This window comes from Heteronotia binoei, chromosome 8 (genome assembly GCF_032191835.1).
Source record: "Heteronotia binoei isolate CCM8104 ecotype False Entrance Well chromosome 8, APGP_CSIRO_Hbin_v1, whole genome shotgun sequence".
Lineage (NCBI taxonomy): Eukaryota > Metazoa > Chordata > Lepidosauria > Squamata > Gekkonidae > Heteronotia > Heteronotia binoei.
The window spans coordinates 105,445,595-105,467,550 of NC_083230.1; the positions used below are offsets into that span (position 1 = coordinate 105,445,595).

At 44.2% G+C, this 21,956-nt stretch overlaps 1 protein-coding gene across 1 annotated transcript; it reads right to left on the reverse strand.

Annotated features, from left to right (window-relative positions):
- Nucleotides 1–452: 452 nt before the first annotated feature.
- Nucleotides 453–19,396, reverse strand: LOC132576563 (aldo-keto reductase family 1 member C3-like). Its single transcript, XM_060245820.1, has 9 exons — nt 19,303–19,396; nt 12,352–12,519; nt 11,859–11,975; nt 10,795–10,872; nt 9,311–9,433; nt 5,913–6,022; nt 4,878–5,043; nt 2,138–2,220; nt 453–546 (listed from the first exon to the last, which is right to left on the reverse strand). The coding sequence occupies exons 1-9, from the start codon at nt 19,387–19,389 to the stop codon at nt 504–506; spliced, it is 975 nt and encodes a 324-aa protein (XP_060101803.1). The 5' UTR covers nt 19,390–19,396; the 3' UTR covers nt 453–503.
- Between the last annotated feature and the right edge of the window lie 2,560 nt (nt 19,397–21,956).

The window sequence follows — 21,956 nt, forward strand, 5'->3', positions numbered from 1 at the left end:
CCCCTGACACTGCCCACTTTCTAAAAACCACTTGGTGGGCACCACTGCACCCATGGGCACTGTGTTGGGGGTCCCTGCTTCCCCATCTCCCTCCATTATCTTTTACCCTTTACATTCCACATGAAGGTAAAAAATGCTGGGCCTTACAAGATTGTAGTAAAGATAACTGCAAACAGCTTTCAGTGTGATAATAGTTTCATTATCACAGGCTGTGTGTTTGTAATTGCTCTCAATTCCTTCTTCCTTTCCTCTTTGTTTCTGTAAAGAATCCTGAATTTCAGAGTATAATAGAGGGCTGTTCTTTACCAATATTGCATTTTTCATATTACATTTGGTAAAATGTGAACACAAACTTTAAAAAAAAACATTAAGGTTTTGGGGGCTGAAACCTGTTATCAAGCTCTTCTTGCAAGGCTGTGTGAGTCAAAAATCTACTGGTATTTTGCACATGTTTTTCTTCCAAGTTTAAAGATTCATTTTGGATCATGTCGTTTATTGTCATCCTAGTCTTCATCTAGTGGTAAATACTGTGGGTGCCCAAAAAATCTAGAAGAAAGAGAAATTATACTTGGAACTTCAAGAAATAGGAGTTTCAACAAACTGCCCTGTTGCTAAACTAGTTCCCAGGGGGGCATTTTCTGCATTTTGCATGAGCAGTTCAGGGTTTATAGGACGCCTGGCTGGATAAGGTATGGGACCATATTGTAATGGACAAAATCTCATCAGGCTTAAATCAAATTGATCCATATCAGGCATACTCTGACTACATAGCAATTTGGTACCTGGTTTTGGAGAAACTTGACCATGACCCTACATATATTAACTCTATCAATAAACACAAGATCTAGAAGGACATTTTGTTACTGTGACTTACCCTTAGTAGCTACAGTATCCATGAGGCTTTATTGTTAGACACTTCAAGAGGTTCTCAATAATCATTATTATCGTTATTTTGATTTTGTTTTAGTGTTGAGGGAGGTGGGAGGGTACTTTGACTAGCTGGGTGGGCGGGGGTTATTTTAATTTATTTTATTTTATTTCTTCACTTTAATATGGGGTTTTAAACTTCCAGATTTTCATTTCTTTGTATTTTCTACTATTGCATTACAAAGTGTATTTTTAAGTTAATGTCTACATATATTGTATATGGAAGTTGACATTTCTCAATAAAAATTGTTGAAAATTAAAAAAATAAATAACAGGACGCCTGGAGGCCAGTCTCAAATTCCCAGTTTGTACAGGACCAACGTGACAAGCTACATGTAGATTTCTGCCGATTTCCAACCTAGAAGTGCCTTCTCTTAAGGCAGACATATTCAGAGTTTAGATTCCAGGTAGCTCTTTACCTCCAATGTTGTTACACACGGTGGCAAAGCCAGAATCAGCTGCAACAATTGAGTACACTGCATATAAGTGTGATACAAAATTTGGCATATAAAATAACCGGTTGTCGCAAACTAATTCTAAGCTAGGGTTGCCATCCTCCAGGTGGAGCAGACACACAAAAAACTAACACTGTATAACTTGCTTATATTAACGTGTTATAAATGAATTCACATGCTTATGCAGTTTATATATACAATGCTACATTTCCCAAAGTCAGTAAGATTTAAAACCCCATTTTCGATAGAAGTTCATATAGAAGACTCTGGTCAATTTCCAATGGTAATTTCTCTTGCGCTTTAGCATAGAAAGGTGATGGCACGCCTCCTGGGTTTGATGTAACAGTGTTAGGGTATTTTTGCACAACCTCCAGGTGGAGCCTGGAAATCTCGTTTTACAACTGATCTCTTGTTTTACAACCAATCTCCAGGGGAACTGATCCGTACATTTTCCCTCGAGAAAATGGCTGCCTTGGAGGGTGGACCCTATGGCATTGTACCCTGCTGAGGCCCCTCTCATCCCCAAACTCTGCCCTCTCCTGGTTCCACCCCCAAAATCTCCAGGTATCTCCCAACCCAGAGCTGGCAACCTTAATTCTAACACTGAATGGCTGTAGGATTCTCTGAAAACTGGATTCCACCTAATTATGCATGTGATTACTTTAATATTTTCCCCTCCTTTCCCTGCTCCTTTACTGTGAGTCTTAGCATGATATTCTCTGAATGTATATGTATTTAAAAAATGAAAGACTCACGGATCTGGTTTTAAGTATCTCTGGTTTCTGTGAAGGCCATCAATGGTCTTCATGTCCTCCTGAGAGAGATGGAAATCAAACACCTAAAGAGAGAGAGAGAGAGAGCAGGTTAAGTCATCACTGTGTTCTTGTATCACACATTCTATTGCACATCAGGCATTTCAGACAGCAAATACAGAGTTCAAAGACACATTCATTCAAAGGCTTGAATTCAGACTCTCGTGGTGGTTCAATAGCAGCTGGCTGTTGTTGCTGGTTAATAATCCAATAAAGTGGTTCATGATGTTCCATCAGTGGGAGCTAATAATAAGAAAAACTAATAAGATAATAGGCTGAATCATAAGACACAGGCTGAATCTGTGCATAATGGGATATTGCAGTATCTTATGAGTTTTTCTCCAAATGCTGAGAGTCTTCTATTAGATATCTTTCAGAACTTGGAAAACGTAAGAACCCTTCATAAGGTGAAAGAGCAACAGCAGAAGTGGAAGTGAGAGCTCTCTAAAGTACCACCAAAGAGCTACAGTCCACTTTGGACGACAACAGGTCTGTCAGAGTTTTTTTTGTAGCAGGAACTCCTTTGCATATTAGGCCATACACCACTGGTGTAGCCAATCCTCCTGGAGCTTACAGTCAGCCTTGTACTAAGCCCTGTCAGCTCTTGGAGGATTGGCTACATCAGGGGGTGTGTGGCCTAATATGCAAATGATTCATGCTACAAAAAAGAAATCCCCACTTAATCAGCAACATTGGGCTATCTAGCAAAGATAAGCGCAGGGACCAAATCCTGAAGCAAACTCAAATATCAATGCACACACACGTATACATCAACCCATACTTCTGCATCTGAAGGAGTATATCATGGTCTGCAAAAGTACACTTTCTGTTGCTCTTTCAGATCTGTTAGTCTTTCAGGCCCTCTTTTGGGTAAGCTTCTAACTTTTTCTGGGGATTAATCAGAAAGTCAACCCTGCAGGGTAGGACATTTGCAGAATGAGTTTCCTCACAATAGTTAACCTAGTAGGTGAGCACAAGGTTGAAGATGTCTGGAGAACAAAACACCACAAATATATATATATTTTAATTGTGCAAGAATATATCAAAAATAACTTGGCAGTGAGGAGTCAAAAACAGTAAATAAATTCAAAGACTAGCTACACATTAAAGTTACTGGATGTTACCATGCCAGAAGCTGAGATTGTATCAGCAAAGTCCCAAGACAGCAAAAACCAATAGAAGAAGAAGACTGCAGATTTATACCCTGCCTTTTTCTTTGAACCAGAGTCTCAGAGCGGTTTACAATCTCTTGTATCTTCTTTCCCCACAACAGACACCCTGTGAGGTGGGTGGGGCTGAGAGGGCTCCCACAGCAGCTGCCCTTTGAAGGACAACTTCTGCAAGAGCTATGGCTGACCCACGGCCATTCCAGCAGCTGTAAATGGAGGAGGGGGGAATAAAACCTGGTTTTCCCAGATAAGAGTCCACGCACTTAACCACTACACCAAACTATATTTTAGGGATGGCTCTCTCTCTATATATATATGGGGCTATATATTTCTGGACTTTTTCCAATGCTAGAATATCTTTTTTGAGATGTGGTTACCACACGTCAAAAAAAGATATATTATAGCACTTTTGATGATGTCAGAGGTATGGCCTAGTATGCAAATGATGGTGATGCCAGAGGTGTGGCCTAGTATGCAAATGATGGTGATGCCAGAGGTATGGCCTAGTATGCAAATGATGGTGATGCCAGAGGTGTGGCCTAGTATGCAAATGATGGTGATGCCAGAGGTATGGCCTAGTATGCAAATGATGGTGATGCCAGAGGTATGGCCTAGTATGCAAATGATGGTGATGTCAGAGGTGTATCACAGACTAGTGAGTTCCTGCTGGGCTTTTCTAAAAAAAAAAGCCCTGCATAACTATAACTCTTCAACATTTCAGGCAGAAGCTCTGTTTAAGGGGATGTCTCTTACAATGTAACATATTATTTAAACATATTTTCTTGCTTACTGCTAGCCATGAAATGAATCACGTGCTGTGGTGGCAGCTGCTGCCAAAGCAACTTTTTAAAAAATATACACACCAACTAGATCTCCAGTGACCAATCAGAAAGCCTGCTGGGCAAAAAAACCCCATTGGTGGACTCCAGAAAAGGTGTTGACAGGCACCATGGAATGCACAGCTACCATGATGGGAACCCATAATCTAAATGCGGACAGTCAAGGATAAAATACTGAGAGAAGAGGAAAGGGATGGAGTAATAAGGTAATAATACAAAGATAATAAGGAATGAAGTGATTTTGGATATTCCAGCTTGAAAACCTTTCAAAACGCAGCCCGAGCAGGGGTACTGTTATATATTTGCTGTGTTAGTAGGCTTGCGCTTGAAACATGCTTCCATTACTCTCCAGGATCCTGATGCCTACATTCTGATTGGCTGTTCTCTAAGAGCCAGCCAATCGGGAAATGATTGGGTAATGATTCTTCCAGGAAATGCAAATGAAGAATCCTGGAGAGACCCAATAGGAGGGATTGCCTCCAACTAAAGGAGGTGTGTTTAACTCAGTCACTGTATATATATTGAGTGGAGTTGCCCGTGCTGTTTTGTGACTCTTTCTTCTTGAATAAAGTGTTGCGGCTTACTTAAGAGCTGATTGAGCTCACTTTGCAATAGGTACAACCTAGGAAGCCATACCACCCCAGCTGCACTGTTGTCCACTCTCCACTGCTTTACCTGAATGTTCTCTTCTATCCGCTTTTTAGAAAAGGACTTCACCAGCACCACTAGGCCACGCTGCAGCTGGTAGCGTATAGCCACGAGGGCTGGACTTCGGTTGTACTTCTTGGCAACAGCAGCCAGTACAGGGTCTTCAAGCAGAACGGGGGTCTCTTTATTTAACCTGCAAGAGAACCATGCAGGAAAAGGAGCATTTCCATTATCAAGAGAAGAAGAATCACCTGAATTAATGCACTGCTGGGCCCTTACAATGAAGAAACCTCCATAATTTCAATTCGAAAGGCTAATGAGAAGAGCTACTTGACTGGCCTGCTCAAGAACTTGCATCCCTTAACTGGGCTGCTGCTCTTTTCATATTTGATTCTGGCATAAATGTCGCCCTTTGATTTTGCCTTGACAATCCCAACTATGTATTAAATTCTAAACCAAAAAGGATTATTGTAGCCTTGAAGTGCAACCTGCACAAGTGTTTGTGGGCTTGAGGCCACTTCTTCCAATGCATGAACCTGTAAACTTGGTTACAAGAAGTAGACTTTTACTTTTGATGATATTATTATGTTGAATTTTTCTAGTTATATTATATAGGATATATTGTGCTTTTATGCTCAGTAATTTATATTGGAGGTTTTAAAAATGTTTCTCCTTATATCTATTCTGCATTGTCAATATAGTTAATCAATAAAATCTTTGAAAATTTTTAAAAAGAAACACATGAACCATCCATCAGGAAATTATAAGTACACACACATTTACCAGATACGGAAGGAAGAACATTCTCAACAGAGTCAGGCCATGGAAGAGGTCTAATCTGTGATGTCTCTATGCAAAACTCCACATTACATATTATAAGCACACATTCACAAATAGTTGTAATTGTGACAACATGGTCACCGTGGTTATATTAGGCTCATTTAATCCCTAGAGTGGGTCTCATTGATGTGATTTTAGCATCTCTGTATCCCTACAGTACTATCGCCTTTGTCCCTCTTTAGGCCTCCTTACTGAATTATGTCATCTTGCTTCTCTCCTTACCATGCAGCATTCCTTTGGGACCCCAGGACACTATATGCTTCCAGCACGATGTCCTTTGATTTGCAGAACGCCAGCATCTTGCTCTGGTTCAGGTAAGGGTGGCTTTCAACCTGCACCCTCGCCAGACAAAATAATTCCAGTGATGTGAACAAAAGCATTGTGAGAAAGAAGAAAGTGTTTTTACTGGATACAAAGTGCCACGATCCTGGGCCTAGTGAGGCCTGCAGGCCCCAGAGAAGCCTGCCTAGGAGTTACAAAAGAGCCTACATTTCCCAGGATCCATTCTGTCCCTCTAATTGGGTGACAAGATTTTGGAGGGAAACTGTCCCAGAGAGGGGTGGGGCCTGGGAAGAGAACATAAAAAGGCCAAGCTCAGGCAGGGGGTGTTCTTGTCCTAGGAGGCAAAGCTGAGGAGGAGCTGCTGCAAGGAAGAGACCCTCACCCTTAGAGGAAGGGCCTAGGTCTGACTGAGACAGTCTAGGGACAGTAAATCCAGATGTGTTAGGGCATTTGTTTATTTTCCCTTCACCCCTTTTACTGGTTAATGCACCTTGTTTGTTATATCGCACTGACTGATCTTTTAAATCTTTTTTTTCTGTTGTTCATTCTGCTGTTGTTCATTTTCTGTTGTTCATTCTGGCCTAAGTTAAAGGAGGCCTGAAGGGCTTGGGAGGGAACTCTGGGCCTTCTCAAGGGGAACCCTTAACCCAGAGTTAGGCTTCCCAACCCTCCCGCTCTGGCGGGAGTCCCCTGGGTTTGCAGCCTCATCTCCCGGTCTTCAAGAAGTGGGAAGCGGGGGGTGGGGGGTGGAGGGGGGGGAGAACATACCTGTAGGCTTCATTATTGAGCTCCTGAGCCGTTTGTAAAATGTCTGCCCCTTTAAGGCTGGGCAGGGAGCAGGAAGGGCTTGGGAGAACAGCCCCGCCCTTTCTTTTGCTTTCATTTTCACAGCAAGAGTTCTCCGGAAGAAGATCTGGTAAGTGTGTGTGTGTGTGAGAGGGAGGGGGCAGGGGATTCCCTGGTTTGGAGGCCCTCCCCCCTTTTAGAAAGCGTGGGGGGGGAGGGAAATGTCTACTGGGCATTCTATTATTCCCTATGGAGAACGATTCCCATAGGGAATAATAGGGAATTCATCTGTTGGTATTGGGGGCTCTGGGGGGGCTATATTTTGAGGTAGAGGCACCAAATTTTTAGTATAACATCTAGTGCCTCTCCCCAAAATACCCCCCAAGTTTCAAAACGATTGGACCAGAGGGTCCAATTCTATGAGCCCCAAAAGATGGTGCCCCTATACTTCATTATTTCCTATGGAAGAAAGGAATTTTAAAAGGTGTGCTGTCCCTTTAAATGTGATGGCCAGAACTCCCTTGGAGTTCAATTATGCTTGTCACATCCTTGTTCTTGGCTCCACCCCCAATGTCTCCTGGCTCCACCCCCAAAGTCTCCTGGCTCCACCCCCAAAGTCCCCAGATTTTTCTTTAATTGGACTTGGCAACCCTACCCAGAGTGGTGGCAGTAATTGATATTACCCCCCTGAGTCATGACACAGAGAGATACAGTCGTGGAGGGGCAGCCCTACTTGTCTGTAGCAGCAAAAATAAACGTGAATTTTGTCACACTTTAAAGACTAATTTGTTTTTAAGTCCACATAATTTTTCTAGGTGCTACAGGTGTGCATGTGCACTGCTTCACACCCCTTCCTCTCCTATGCGCTAATTGGCTTTAGCCCAGTCAGCCGTTTCTACATTCTCCTTTTCCTCTTGTTTCTTCAGGATGGGGGTTCTGTTCTGCATGTGTTTTGCTCCCCCTAGTGGTCAGTTCAATATTACACTGGTTTATGTCTGGCATTAAAAATCTGCAGGAAAATATGCCAGTCATAAACCGGTGTAATATCAAATCGACCACTAGAGAGAGCAAAGCACATGCAGAAAAAAAGCCTTCTCTGAAGAAACAGGAACTTCCAAGTAAGGAAATCAAGAACGCAGAAAAGCCCTAGGTGAGGAGGAACTGTCAGATGCCCTGGGTGAGATATCGAGAAGGGGAAAAGATCTTTATTTACTGCAATACAATTTCATTTCACTAGAGCACTGGGAACACTACCAATGTTATAAAACTTAGGAAAACAAAAACCTGAGGCAAACTGTTTGGGTTATTATAGCAGGAAACCACCCACCAACAGCCCCCTACTCCAATTCCCACCACTACTCGGTAGGCTGGTATGAAAAAAAAAAAAGGCAAAACCCAGCAACAACATGACATCACTTCCAAGGTGAACCTGGAAGTGATGTCATGTCACTCTAGGATTCAGCAGGAACACTATAGCTTCTGCAGAATCCGAGAGTACCATAACATCACTTCCATCTCCCCTTGGGAGAGACATCTAGGTATATGTCAGGGGTGGGGAACCTTTTTTCTGCCAAGGGCCATTTGGATATTTATAACACCATTCGCGGGCAATACAAAATGATCACCTTAAAAAACAGTGCTCCACTGAGGGAGAACAATTCAGGGCGGTAAAATTAATGCAAATAATTGTTTTTCTATTTGAAGTCACATGAGGAGAGCCTAATGCAGCATGCACACACACACCCTGGCCTGCCGCCCTAGGCAAATGCCTAGGTCCAGGCATATTAGACCACATCAGGGTTCCCTCTAAACTGAGTTAGCATGAGCTAGCTCACAGAATTTTAGCCTCCAGCTCACACATTTTGTCTTAGCTCAGGAAGGATGGCTCCAGAGCACACCAATTTATGCAGGAGCTCACAACTTTAATGCCAGTAGCTCACAAAGTAGAATTTTTGCTCACAAGACTCTGCAGCTTAGAGGGAACATTGGACTACATCCCCTAATATTAGCATATTAGGTCACACCATCTGGGATATCACATGCAAACTGAACTGGTGGTAGCTGGCTCTCACCCCCCACCCCTGCCACCCTCCCTTCAGCTGCTCCCAGAAGACCTTTAAAGGCACCCTCATATCCCAGCAACAGTTCTTCACAATGTCCACGAGAGGGGGTGGGGCTTGGCCTAGCAACCACTGAGGGCCAGACCAACTGATCTCAAGGGCTGTAAATGGCCCTCGGGCCTGACGTTCCTCACCTCTGGTATGTGATGCCAGCACCCCTCCATGTTCTCACCTCAGAGATCCCATGGTTGTCCTGGCAACCCTACTTAGTAACCTTGCCTGCCAAGTGAGGATCCACCTCATGCATTTGACTGAGCTCTACAAAAGCTTGTGCTGGAATACAAACATGTTAAGTTTTTAAAGTGCCATGAGACTCTCGGGTAACTTTTTTTCAGGTAACTGCTCTAGTGTGTAATGGTCCTCAGATCAGATGTGTAATAAATGAACATTCAATCAAAGTTTGCAAAATCCACAAAAGGTCATCCATTTCACCTGGTTTAGAACGGGCTTATATTTCAATCCTGGTTTGTTGAGGATCATTTCCAATTGCTGATAGTTGAAGTTGGAGACTCCAATAGATTTTACTAAGCCAGCATCTTTACATGCTTCCATCGCCTACAAAAGAATAGCAACACCTCTCTCATTTCAAACAGAAATGCTTTTAATCTGGAGGCACGCTTCTGTTGCTCTGGTTACAATTCTAGGAATGCTCTTTTGGCAGTAAACCACCTTGAATTAAATGGAACTTACACCTGAGGAGACCTGCTTAGGAGTGCTTCTTTACTAAAAAATGTTTTTAGAGTGTGAACTTGGATTGCCAATTCGGGGTTAGGAAACTCCTGGAGACTTGGGGGCGGAACCTGGAGAAGGTAAGGGTTTGGGGACAGAAGGGACTTCAGTGGAGTGTAATGGCATAAAGTCATCCCTCCAAAACAGTAATTTTCTCCCTCAGATGTTTGCCATCTGAGGATCAGTTACAATGCTGGGAGATCTGCCTCCTATTAGGACTGATTAGGACTTGAGGGAGGGATGGTGGCTCAGTGGTAGAGCATCTGCTTTGGCAAGCAGAAGGTCCCAGGTTCAATCCCCAGCATCTCCAACTAAAAAGCGTCCAGGCAAATAGGTGTGAAAAACTTCGAGACCCTGGAGAGCTGCTGCCAGTCTGAGTAGATAATACTGACTTTGATGGACCCAGGGTCTGATTCAGAACGAGGCAGCTTCATATGTTCATATGATAATTCTGGGTGTTTCTGCACTGAATGTTCTGATAAAAATAAATGTCACAATTACCCACTCCTCTAGCAGATGATGATCGGCACAGCCAGAATAGTAAACTATGCAGAGGCACCTTCTTCAAAGTATGTTCTTGATTCTTATTTTATTCATTCTCATGATAACCATGTTTCCATTTTACAGATTAGGATAGAAAAATGCAGTACAGTACCATTCTTAAGGCACGACTGATGTTTTACAATGGCTGGAATGGTTGCCATATTTCTATTATGGTACATGTAACCTCGCAAGTAAGAGTCCCGTGGCGCAGAGTGGTAAAGCTGCAGTACTGCAGTTGGAGCCCTCTGCTCATGACCTGTGTTCGATCCCAGCAAAAGCTGGTTCAGGTAGCCGGCTCCAGGTTGACTCAGCCTTCCATCCTTCCGAGGTCAGTAAAATGAATACCCAGCTTCCTGGAGGGGGGGGGGAGTGTAGATGACTGGGGAAGGCAATGGCAAACCACCCTGTAAAAAGTCTGCTGTGAAAACGCTGTGAAAGCAACGTCACCCCAGAGTCGGAAATGTCTGGTGCTTGCACAGGGGACTACCTTTACCTTTAACCTTGCAAGGGAAGAGGAGATTTCCCAAACACTTGGGCACTTGGCTGCAGAAAGGCACCCTTGCTGGGATTCTTTGTTCTACACAATTTTTTTAAAGTCACAGGAACCCAAAAAAGCTTTGAGCTTGGCAACATCAAGCACCTACCTCCCAAGTCTGACGAAGATCTACTTTGTCATATATAAGTTTTCCATCTTTTCCCAAAGGAAGTGGAGTTGGCCCAGGCTGAAAAGAAAAAGAGGAATACAGCTGTGACTGAAAAATGACTGGCACAGGCAGGCCTTATTTTGGGCAGGAGCTCACAGGAGTGGAGCTCTGGAACCTCTAAATTTTACTGTGTTATTTCTTTCTCACCCCGCCCCCCCCCCCCAAAAAAAATACTTGTTTCTGGGCTCCATTGTTCAAACCCGCTGTGAGAATTTTGCTGAACTCTAAGATTTGACAAACTTTCTGATATTTTCCCCCATGGGAAAAAAACCACAACATAGAGCAGACAGATGGAAATCTTCATCATGCTGCTTTGGCCACATAGGAGAAAGTAATTTCAAAAGTCTGATGGGAGCAATGTTCCCTCTAAGCTGCAGAGTCTTGTGAGCAAAAATTCTACTTTGTGAGCTCCTGGCATTAAAGTTGTGAGCTCCTGCATAAACTATTGTGCTCTGGAGTCATCCTTCCTGAGCTAAGACAAAAATGTGTGAACTGGAGGCTAAACATCTGTGAGCCAGCTCACACTAACTCAGTTTAGAGGGAACACTGGATGGGAGTAAGGTTTTATGATGACAATTCTAATCCAAGAAGCATTTTAAGGTAGATGCTGAGCTGATATAATTTCATATACCTTCTGGTAATGTCAGGGGGGTGCGGCATATGCAAATGACTTATGCACTTGAGTTGTGCTAATGAGTTCTGGCACTTCTTTTTCTACGAAATGACCTCACAGGTGATTTCTCACTTTTTTTCTTCTTTAGCACTTAGTACTTGTGAAAAATTCAGAGAAGGGGCTGATTCCACCGAAGAAGAGTGGTCACTCAACTTGGGAGGAGCAGTGGCTCAGTGGTAGAGCGTCTGCTTGGCATGTAGAAAGCCCCAGGTTCAATTCCTGGCATCTCCAGTTAAAAAGATCTGCCAGTAGTTTATGTGAAAGACTACTGCCATATCCTCACGGAAATATTGGGCTCAGTGCTTGCATTCCAACTTCAAGAAACATTTACCTGAAGGGCATAAGGGTTGTGAATTATGAATAGATCCATGTAATCAAACTGGAGTTTCTTCAGGGATTGTTCTAGGCCTGTCCGAACCAATTCAGGACGATAGAAGGTGCTCCACAGCTGTTAGAAATAGACACAGATTCATTCCTTTCCATAACCACTGCCTTTTAGGGCCTCCAGTGGGTTCAAACAGTTCAGACTGGATGACACAGGATTCTCTATACACCTCAACTACAGAAGAAACTGATGAGTCTATCAAAGAAGAATAGCGCTGAAGGTCACACTGGAACCATATTCTGAAAAGGAATCAGAATTTCTATTCTTTGGAGTCAAACTATCCTGTTACACAAAATGAAACTTCTTTAGTGTTATTCATAATGGTTGGCTTTTTCCCAGCCCAAAGACTACCTCTGTCTTTCCACTTTCAGTTTTCTGGACAAAGTCTGTTCTCCTTATGACCTGAAAAAGATTACAATAACAATTCAAATTCATTAACCTTTCCAGTATAGAAAATATCCTCCCTTTTTACTGTCCCATCGGCAATCTTCTCACGAACAGCTCGTCCAACTTGTTCCTCGGTGTTGTATAGATAAGCACTATCAATGTGGCGGAAGCCAACTTCTATGGCTGTCTTTGTAGCTTCCTCACACTTACTTTTTTCAGCCTGCGGGTTAAAAAAGGAAGACTTGCCAGTAAATGTTTGTGGTTCAGCGTTACTTCACATTTAAAGATATGCCTATTCCCATATGATCCCATCTGTTCTTTGAGAGAAGTCAGTCAGGTCTGGGCTAGTCTAGGTTTCCATTTTGGAAGATGCAAGACTGGCAACCTAGGGTTGCCAATTCCAGGTTAGCACATTCCTGGAGATTTGGGGGTGGAGCCTGGGGACGAAGGCCAGAGTTTGGGGAGGGGAGAGAGCTCAGCAAGGATGTGATGTCAAGTTGTCAGGTTCCAAGTTGGTGTGAGGAAAAGGGACTTATTAGTGTCATGATGGAGGCTTTTGCCATGTCACTGGTGATGTAGAGACATGACTTTCAGTGTTGCAGAAACAGTCCAGTATTTGGGCAAAAAACTCTAAGGTAGAAGCCATTTTTACCATAGAGTTTTTGTCCAAATACCAGAGTGTTGCCAGTGATGTGATGATGTCACTTCTGGTGACACCATCGTGTTGCCAGCAACAACAGCCTAGGTCTGCCTCTCTTTCTGGCAGTGGGAAGGGCAGGGCCAGAGGTGGGGCTCCCAAAAGGGGCCCAGCAGTCTTAGAAGGCAGAGAGTTTGTCCCCCAAAGCTGCCATTTTCTCCAGGGGAGAAAACTGTATTCTGAAAACTGTATTCTGGAGATCAGTTGCAGTTCCAGGAGAACTCCAGACCTCACCTAGAGACTAACTACATCGTTGCTTCTTTAAAAAGTGAACTGTTGTGCACAAAAGGATGTTCTGAATAAAGTTTAGTTAACTTCTCAGGTACCACAACAGTAGGGTTGCCAAGTCCAATTAAAGAAAAATCTGGGGACTTTGGGGGTGGAGCCAGGAGACATTGGGGGTGGAGCCAGGAACAAGGATATGACAAGCATAATTGAACTCCAAGGGAGTTCAGGCCATCACATTTAAAGGGACAGCATGCCTTTTTAAATGCCTTTCTTCCATAGGAAATAATTAAGGATAGGGGCACCATCTTTTGGGGCTCATAGAATTGGACCCTCTGGTCCAATATTTTTGAAACTTGGGGGGTATTTTGGGGAGAGGCACTAGCTGCTATACTAAAAATCTGGTGTCTCTACCTCAAAAAATAGCCCCCCCAGAGCCCCCAATACCCATGGATCAATTCCCTATTATTCTCTATGGGAATCGTTCTCCATAGGGAATAATAGAGTGCCTAGTAGACATTTCCCTCCCCCCCACGCTTTCTAAAGGGGGGGGGAGAGCCTCCATACCAGGGAATCCCCACTCCCTGCCCCCTCCCTCTCTCTCTCTCACACACACAAACACTTACCGTACTTGGTCTTCTTCCTCAGCAGAATGTGCTTGCTAGGAAAACGAAAGTAAGGCTGCACAGGAAAAGAAAGGGAGGGGCCATTCCTGTTTCCTGTGCAGCGTTAAAGGGCCGTTCCTGTTTCCTGTGCAGCCTTAAAAATGGATCCCAAGCTGTAAACAACATGATGCCTACAGGTATGTTCTCTCTCCCCCGCCCCCAGATTTTACGGTATCTATCTCCCCCCGCCCCCAGATTTTTAAGAGCGGGGAGGAGGCTGAAAATTCGGGGGTCCCCCGCCAGGGCGGGAGGGTTGGGAAGCCTACACAACAGTCATTTTTAGTTTGCTCTGATGCGACTGCTGGGTAGGTTCCTAATCTCTTGTGAGCATCTCCAGGTTCCCTTTTGCTGATGAGGCCTTCCTATCTCTGTTCCCCTTGTGAACACTCCCTGACCCTTTCAGACTCCCCCTTCCAATAGAAGTGACGGGGTGGGGGTTGCCAAGGATTACTCCTCAGCAGGGCTTTTTTTGCAGCAGGAACTGTTTGAGTATTAGGCCACACACCCCTGAATGTAGCTGATCTTCCTGGAGCTTACAGTAGGCCCTGGAATAAGAGCCCTGTAAGATCCAGGAGGATTGGCTACATCAGGGGTGTGTGACCTAAGATGCAAAGCAGTTCCTGCTGCAAAAAATGCCCTGCTCCTCAGTAGGTTTGCCAGCTCCAGGTTGAGAAATTCTTGGAGATGTTGGGGGCAGAGTTTGGGGAGGGACTTCAGTGGGGTGAATGCCACAGAATTCACCTTCCAAAGTGGCCATTTCCCCCCAGCTGAACTGATCTCTGTCACCTGGAAGTCAGTTGTAATCCCAGGAGATTTCCAGCCAGCATCAGTCTTACTTACTTTCCTTTTCAGAGCTCCTGTGATCAAATCACCTCGAGCAATTACTTTTAAAAAATTACATTCTTTTCTAAAGGAAAATATGTTAGATAGAAATTTGGTGACCAAGTATGTTGTGTTTGGATCACTGTCTAGCATCAGATAGGGAATATTATCCCCCTGAAGTATATTAAATAAAGAGTGTGTTAAACGTGGTGAGATCCAAAGGTGACTAAAAGTGGTAAAAACTGACATTCCAGTATTCTGTGAGTTGTTGTTGTTCAGTCGTACAGTCGAGTCTGACTCTTTGTGGCAAGTCACGCCAGGCCCTCCTGTCTTCCACCGTCCTCTGAAGTCCACTCAGATTCATGTGAGTTACAAAAGTAATGCTGTCCAGCCAACTCATCTTTTGCCCTCCACTTCTTCTTTTGCCTTCTGTCTTTCCCAGCATCAGGATCTTCTCCAGTGAGTGCTCCCTTCTCATTTGGTGGCCAAAGTATCTGAGCTTCAGCTTCAGCATTTGACTGTTCCCTGGAACAGTCTGGGTCGATTTCCCTTAGGACTGACTGATTTGATCTCTTAAGAATCTTCTCCAGCACCACAATTCGAAAGCATTTATTCTTCTGCCCTCAGCCTTCCTTATGGTCCAACTCTCACAGCCATACATTTCTACTGTGAGACAGAGTCAATTGTACCCTGACCACAAGAACAGAGACGATCTGAATAGGAAAACATCTGCCCTGTAATATTTAAGAGGGGATGGCATTAAGGCGAGCTAAAGCAAATGCCCTAATAAGGCATGTGTGGGGGAGGCATTAGGTGTTTCATGTATAATGGTAGAGTCCAAGGATGTAAAATACAAAAAAATGGACTTGAGCAGACTCTGTAAGAGCGAAAAGAAGGGGAGCAAACAGACAACTATGCCTCACCCGCTTCTCAGGTTCCACCCTCAGACTCTCCAGGTATTTCCTAACGCAGAGCAGGTATTTCCTTGTTTGGGAAGAAGAGTGAACATGCCCCCAATTAGACTATTATGGTAACTTTTCTGACACTTTCCCCAAGGTGTCATAAATTCCCGGCAAAACTAAACTCTGCACTTCTGGGCTGTCTTGGAGTTTCTTGAGGCCTGCCTGAGAGTTCTCTCCAGTCCTTTAGCACCAAATTGCAAGGCTTATTGCAGCCCTAGACCTCCCCACCACCACCACCAGCATGTCATGTATGCACTCCAATTAAACAGTCTGTGCTGCTCTCACTTCTGAAAGGGGTGCGCTGGTGAACTGTCATGACCAATCAACTCTTGTAAATGTTCACCAAATCCATTCTGAGGCAAAATGCTTTTTCAGGAAGAACCAGTTTTCTTCCTTCCCCACCTGTTTTTGCCCACGTATCCCTGATGTAGCCAATCCTCCAAGAGCTGACAGGACTCTTCCTACATGGCCTACTGTAAGCTACTGTACAGGGCCTGCTACAAAAACTGAACTGATGAGATATTTCTTTCTTTCTTTCTTTCTTTCTTTCTTTCTTTCTTTCTTTCTTTCTTTCTTTCTTTCTTTCTTTCTTTCTTTCTTTCTTTCTCTCTTTCTCTCTCTCCTTCCTTCCTTCCTTCTTTCCTTTCTTTCTTTCTTCCTTCCTTCCTTCCTTTTCTTTCTTTCTCTCTTTCTCTCTCTCCTTCCTTCCTTCCTTCCTTCTTTCCTTCCTTCCTTCCTTCTTTCCTTTCTTTCTTTCTTTCTTTCTTTCTTTCTTTCCTTCCTTTCTTCCTTCTCTCTCTCCTTCCTTCCTTCCTTCCTTTCTTTCTTTCTTTCTCTCTCTCTCCTTCCTTCCTTCTTTCCTTCTTTCCTTCCTTCCTTCCTTCCTTTCTTTCTTTCTTTCTTTCTTTCTTTCTTTCTCTCTCCTTCCTTCCTTCCTTCCTTCCTTCCTTCCTTCTTTCCTTCCTTCCTTCCTTCCTTCCTTCCTTCCTTCCTTCCTTCCTTCCTTCCTTCTCTCTCTCCTTCCTTCCTTCCTTCCCTCCTTCCTTCCTTCCTTCCTTCCTTCCTTTCTTTCTTTCTTTCTTTCTTTCTTTCTTTCTTTCTTTCTTTCTTTCTTTCTTTCTTTCTTTCTTTCTTTCTTTCTTTCTTTCTTCCTTTCTCTCTCTCTCTCTCCTTCCTTCCTTCCTTCCTTCCTTCCTTCCTTCCTTCCTTCCTTCCTTCCTTTCTCAAGATGAAAGCAGCTAAGTGGTGCCTTTCCATGAGGGTGCCACTTGACCGCTTTCAACCCAAAGGCAGCCAGGTGCCACTAAAAACTCTGCGCTCTTCGGAGAGTGCGGTGTTTTAGCAGTGCCCTGCTGCTTTCAGGTTGAAAGCTGCCAGGTGCCGCTAAAACATAGGGGAGTAAGGGGGCACCTGGTGGCATCCCCAGGTGGGGTGGTGCCCTAAGCAGTTGCCTACCCCACCTACTATGCACCAGCCCTGGTCACCCCACAAGGTTTTCAAGGCAAGAAAAGTTCAGAGGTGGTTTGCCATTGCCTGAATCTGTGTAGTGACCCTGATATTCCTTGGCAATCTCCCTTCCCAATACTGAGCAGGGCCAACCCTGCGTAGCTTCCAAGATCTGACAAGATCAGGTTAGCCTGGATTATCCGGGTCAGGGCATGAAGTAGAATAAGGCAGTGCATTTGGAAATTATATTGTATGCAAAATCTGTCCTCCACCCTTCACCCTGGATGACCCAAGGAAGAAACAGGGCACTGGATGTCATTTCTTGCCTTAATCAACTCTTTAAAAGATTACTGAATTTCACAAACTTGTTGGTTCGATTCAGATTCGGTATCTGCACTGTGATTTTGTTTCTCCTCTCTGAACTGAACCTGTAAGACTAAAGACCAAACATTTGTGCTGTTTTCTGTTTCTTCACACAAATAAGTCCAGTAAAATTCACTTGCTTCAGTTTTATTGTCCATCAATGAATCAGTGCTATGCATAATACATGCTGTACATTATATAAAGCTCAAGTGGGCCAAATTATCCATGGCAATCCTATGAGATGAACAGAGGCGGTTTGCCATTGCCTTTCTCTGCATAGCAGCCCCAATCTTCCTTGTTGGTCTCTCCCATCCAAATACCAACCCTGCTTAGCTTTGGAGCTCTGATAGGGATGCCAATCTCCAGATGGACCTGGGGATCCCCCGGAATTACAGCTTATCTCCAGACTGGAGAGATCAGTTCCCCTGGAGAAAATTGATCATTTGTAGGGTGGATTCTGGGTCACTGTGTCCTACCCTGTCCTCCCCAGGCTCCATCTCTAAACCTCTAGGAATTTCTCAACTTGGATCTGGCAACCCTCCGCCCTTCTCCCCACAAGTGTTCAGGGGGACTTGGCAACCCTAAATTCTGATGAAAGCAGGCTAGGCTGAGCTAATAGAGTGGCTGCATGGAGGGCTTTCTTGGTAGCAGGAACTCCTTTGCATCCCTGATGTAGTCAATCCTCCAAGAGCTTACAGGGCTCTTCTTATAGGCTCCAGGAGGAGTAATTACATAAAGGGAGGTGTGGCCTAATATGCAAGGAGTTTCCTGCTACAAAAAAAGCCCTGGCTGTGTATCATATAAACTGCATGATATCAGTAATCAATAGACCAAAACTGTTCACAGTGTAGGCTTCCCAACCCTCCCGCTCTGGCGGGAGAGTTCTGGGTTCACAGCCTCATCTCCCGCTCTTCAAAACACTGGAGGCGGGGGTGGGGGGTGGAGGGGGGGGGAGAACATACCTGTAGGCTTCATGTTGCAGAGCTCCTGAGCCCCTTTAAGGCTGGGGAGGAAGCAGGAAGGGCTGCTTCTGCCCCTTTAAGGCTGGGGAGGAAGCAGGAAGGGCTTGGGAGAACTGCCCCGCCCTTTCTTTTGCTTTCGTTTCCACAGCAAGAGTTCTCCAGAAGAAGAACTGGTAAGTGTGTGTGTGTGTGTGTGTGTGAGGGAGGGGGCAGGGGATTCCCTGGTTTGGAGGCCCTCTCCCCCCCCTTTAGAAAGCGTGGGGGGGGGAGGGAAATGTCTACTGGGCACTCTATTATTCCCTATGGAGAACAATTCCCATAGGGAATAATAGGAAATTGATCCGTGGGTATTGGGGGCTCTGGGGGGGGCTATTTTTTGAGGTAGAGGCACCAAATTTTCAGTATAGCATCTAGTGCCTCTCCCCAAAATACCCCCCAAGTTTCAAAACGATTGGACCAGAGGGTCCAATTCTATGAGCCCCAAAAGATGGTGCCCCTATCCTTAATTATTTCCTATGGAAGAAAGGCATTTTAAAAGGTGTGCTGTCTCTTTAAATGTGATGGCCAGAACTCCTTGGAGTTCAATTATGCTTGTCACATCCTTGTTTTTGGCTCCACCCCCATGTCTCCTGGCTCCACCCCCAAAGTCTCCTGGCTCCACCCCCAAAGTCCCCAGATTTTTCTTTAATTGGACTTGGCAACCCTATCACAGTGGCACCACAGGGAAACAATGAAGGGCACTGTCATTCTACTCAAGATCTTCCTTGGCACTCACCCCAACTATCATAAGAATAGGCATTTTTGGTAGTGATAATAAGAAACGCAAGTTGTTAGAATATAAGAAACAAATGGGACACTTACATCATCTGGGGAATAGGTACCAAATCCAATCACAGGGATTTTGTTCCCATCATTCATCCTAATGGCAAGATCTTTGCTCAGCGCCATCTCATTAAGTGCCCGTTCAGTACTTTGAGGAATGCTGAAACTTCACCAGACTTCTGTGAAAACAAGACTCCAGAGAGAAAAGGGTGAGGCTTGATACAACAGCAGTTATAGGACAGGAGTGGCTAAGCAAAGGCTCTTAGGAGATGGGTGGGGGAAGTGCCTAGCATTAGCCAGAGGTTTGTCAAATATTACTAGCATCTGAACAGAGTCCAGCAAAGGGTATCTTTATGCCTTTTGGCACATACACTGTGGATGCTTCAAGACTTGCAACAGGGGTCACTTTGACATAGGGATTGCTGACTTAACGTTTTCACGAGGGGGAAGACAGATTAAAGATGCAAACCGTGTCTCCCCCAGACTTTATTTATGGAACTATTCAGGCCTCAGATTCAGTGGAAGCTCACAGGAACACAGCTCCTGAACCTTTCCGAGAGTTCCACCTCGTCCATTGAATAGTATGTGCAGCTGCATAACAATCCCTGGATGAGCTCCACCACCTATTTTTCAACAAAATGGCCCCTGGAACTATTTAAATATAAGCAAAACCAAAAACAAGTCAGCATTCTAAAAGGGGGACCATAACAATCACAAGTAACAACTAACTTCCGATTAATACAGACAACCTTTAACAATTATGAAGAAATATTCTAAACTTACTTGCTAACATTTCAAACAATTTTATCACAGTTTCCCATAAATTGTGTGACTCTGTTGATGTGGCTATTGTTAAAGGTAGTCCCCTGTGCAAGCACCAGTCGTTTCAGACTCTGGGGTGACATCGCATCATGACGTTTTCACGGCAGACTTTTTAGAGTAGTTTGCCATTGCCTTCCCCAGTCATCTACACTTTACCCCCAGCAAGCAGGGTACTCATTTTACCAACCTCGGAAGGATGGATGGCTGAGTCAACCTTGAGCTGGCTACCTGAACCCAGCTTCTGCTGGGATCAAACTCAGTTCTGCAGTTTAGCACTTTAGAAGCTTGAAAATAAATTCACTTTGGTCTGATGAATATGCAAGAAAGCTATACAAATGCTTAGCCACTTGAGAGTTGCTAATTTTGCCATTGTTTGCTAAGGACTCCAATAGTGATAACAAATTTTCCATAAAATTTGTTTGAACCAATTGAGCCTCTGATTGGATAATCTGGCCTGAATTTGTTTCCATTAAGAAATGGTCCCACAGCCTCTTATATCACCAGGCGATTTATGGGGGTCTTTTGTCCTTCCATTTAGCAGCAATCACAGATTTGGTGACTGACAGAAGTTCCATCATGAGATCACGACAAATTGTAGGAATAGATGGGTCTTGCCAACAGTTCAAAAACATAGTTTCAGGTTTAGCTGAAACCACATAGCCAGGTTTAATCTTTTTGTTTCATACTACCCCAATAAAGCAGCTCAGATACTTGTTAGAATCCTGATTAAAACACTAACTAAGGTGATGGGTGTAGCGGTTAAGAGTGTTGGAGTAGTATCAGGGAGACCTGGGTTCATATCTCTACTCATGCCATGGAAGTAGCTGGTAATCTTAGATTCAGGTGGGTAGCCGTGTTGGTTTGAATCAGCAGAGAAACATTTAAGTCCAGTGGCACTTTTAGGACCAACGAAGTTTTATTCGAGGTATAAACTTTTATGTGCACGCAGACTTCTTCAGATGTGATCTTAGGCCAGTCATAGTCACTCAGCCTAACATACCTCAAAGGGTTGTTGTGAGGTCAAAATGGTGGAGAGGAGAATGTTATAAGCTACTTTAGGATCCTCTCTGCTGCAGGCCAGCTGGTTGGCTGGCAGGGGAAACTCTTCGCCTAAACAGGGACTTCAGGTGATGTCAATAGCATTAGGGTTGTTGTGGGGAGACACTCTGGTATTTGGGCAAACTTTTGAGGGCAAAACTCCCATAGAGTTTTGTTCAAATAACTAGAGTGTCCCCGTGTGACATCACTTCCGGGTTGTATCAAGTCACCCAGAGGTTGTTTCCAGGCCAAGGGTTGCCAACTTCCTGATGGCACCTGGAAATATCCCATAATTACAACTGAACTTCAGACAAAAGAGATGTGTCCCTCTGGAGATAATGACTGTATGACATTATATTTAGCTGAGGCCCAAACCCTGCCTTCCTCAGACTCTACCCCAGAATCTCCAGGATTTTCTAACCCATTAGCTGCATACCTGAGTCAGTCACCCTAAGCAGGTCTAGAAAGGGGCCTGCCTCCCCACTCCCCCCACCTGTTACTCACAGAAACCCAGCTTGGAATACTGTGGTTGCCTAGCAACACCCACTGAGAGAAACCCTTGCTTAAAGCTACAGGTGCTTCTTATCATTTTCAGATTTTTTTAAAGCTTCACAATGTATTTTTTTTTTTTAGATTTTACAATTTTTTCCTGCAAACCTAGTGCTTTTCAGGTTAGTAGAAATCTGTCTTGTCCATTCACAGCTCCAGTCACTGGATTTAAGTATTCAAAAATACCAGCTCCAATACTCTGGAACCCCTCCCAGAAGCCATCAGGACCCTGCGGGATTTACTGAGGTTCCGCGGAGCCTGCAAGACTGAACTGTTTCGGATGG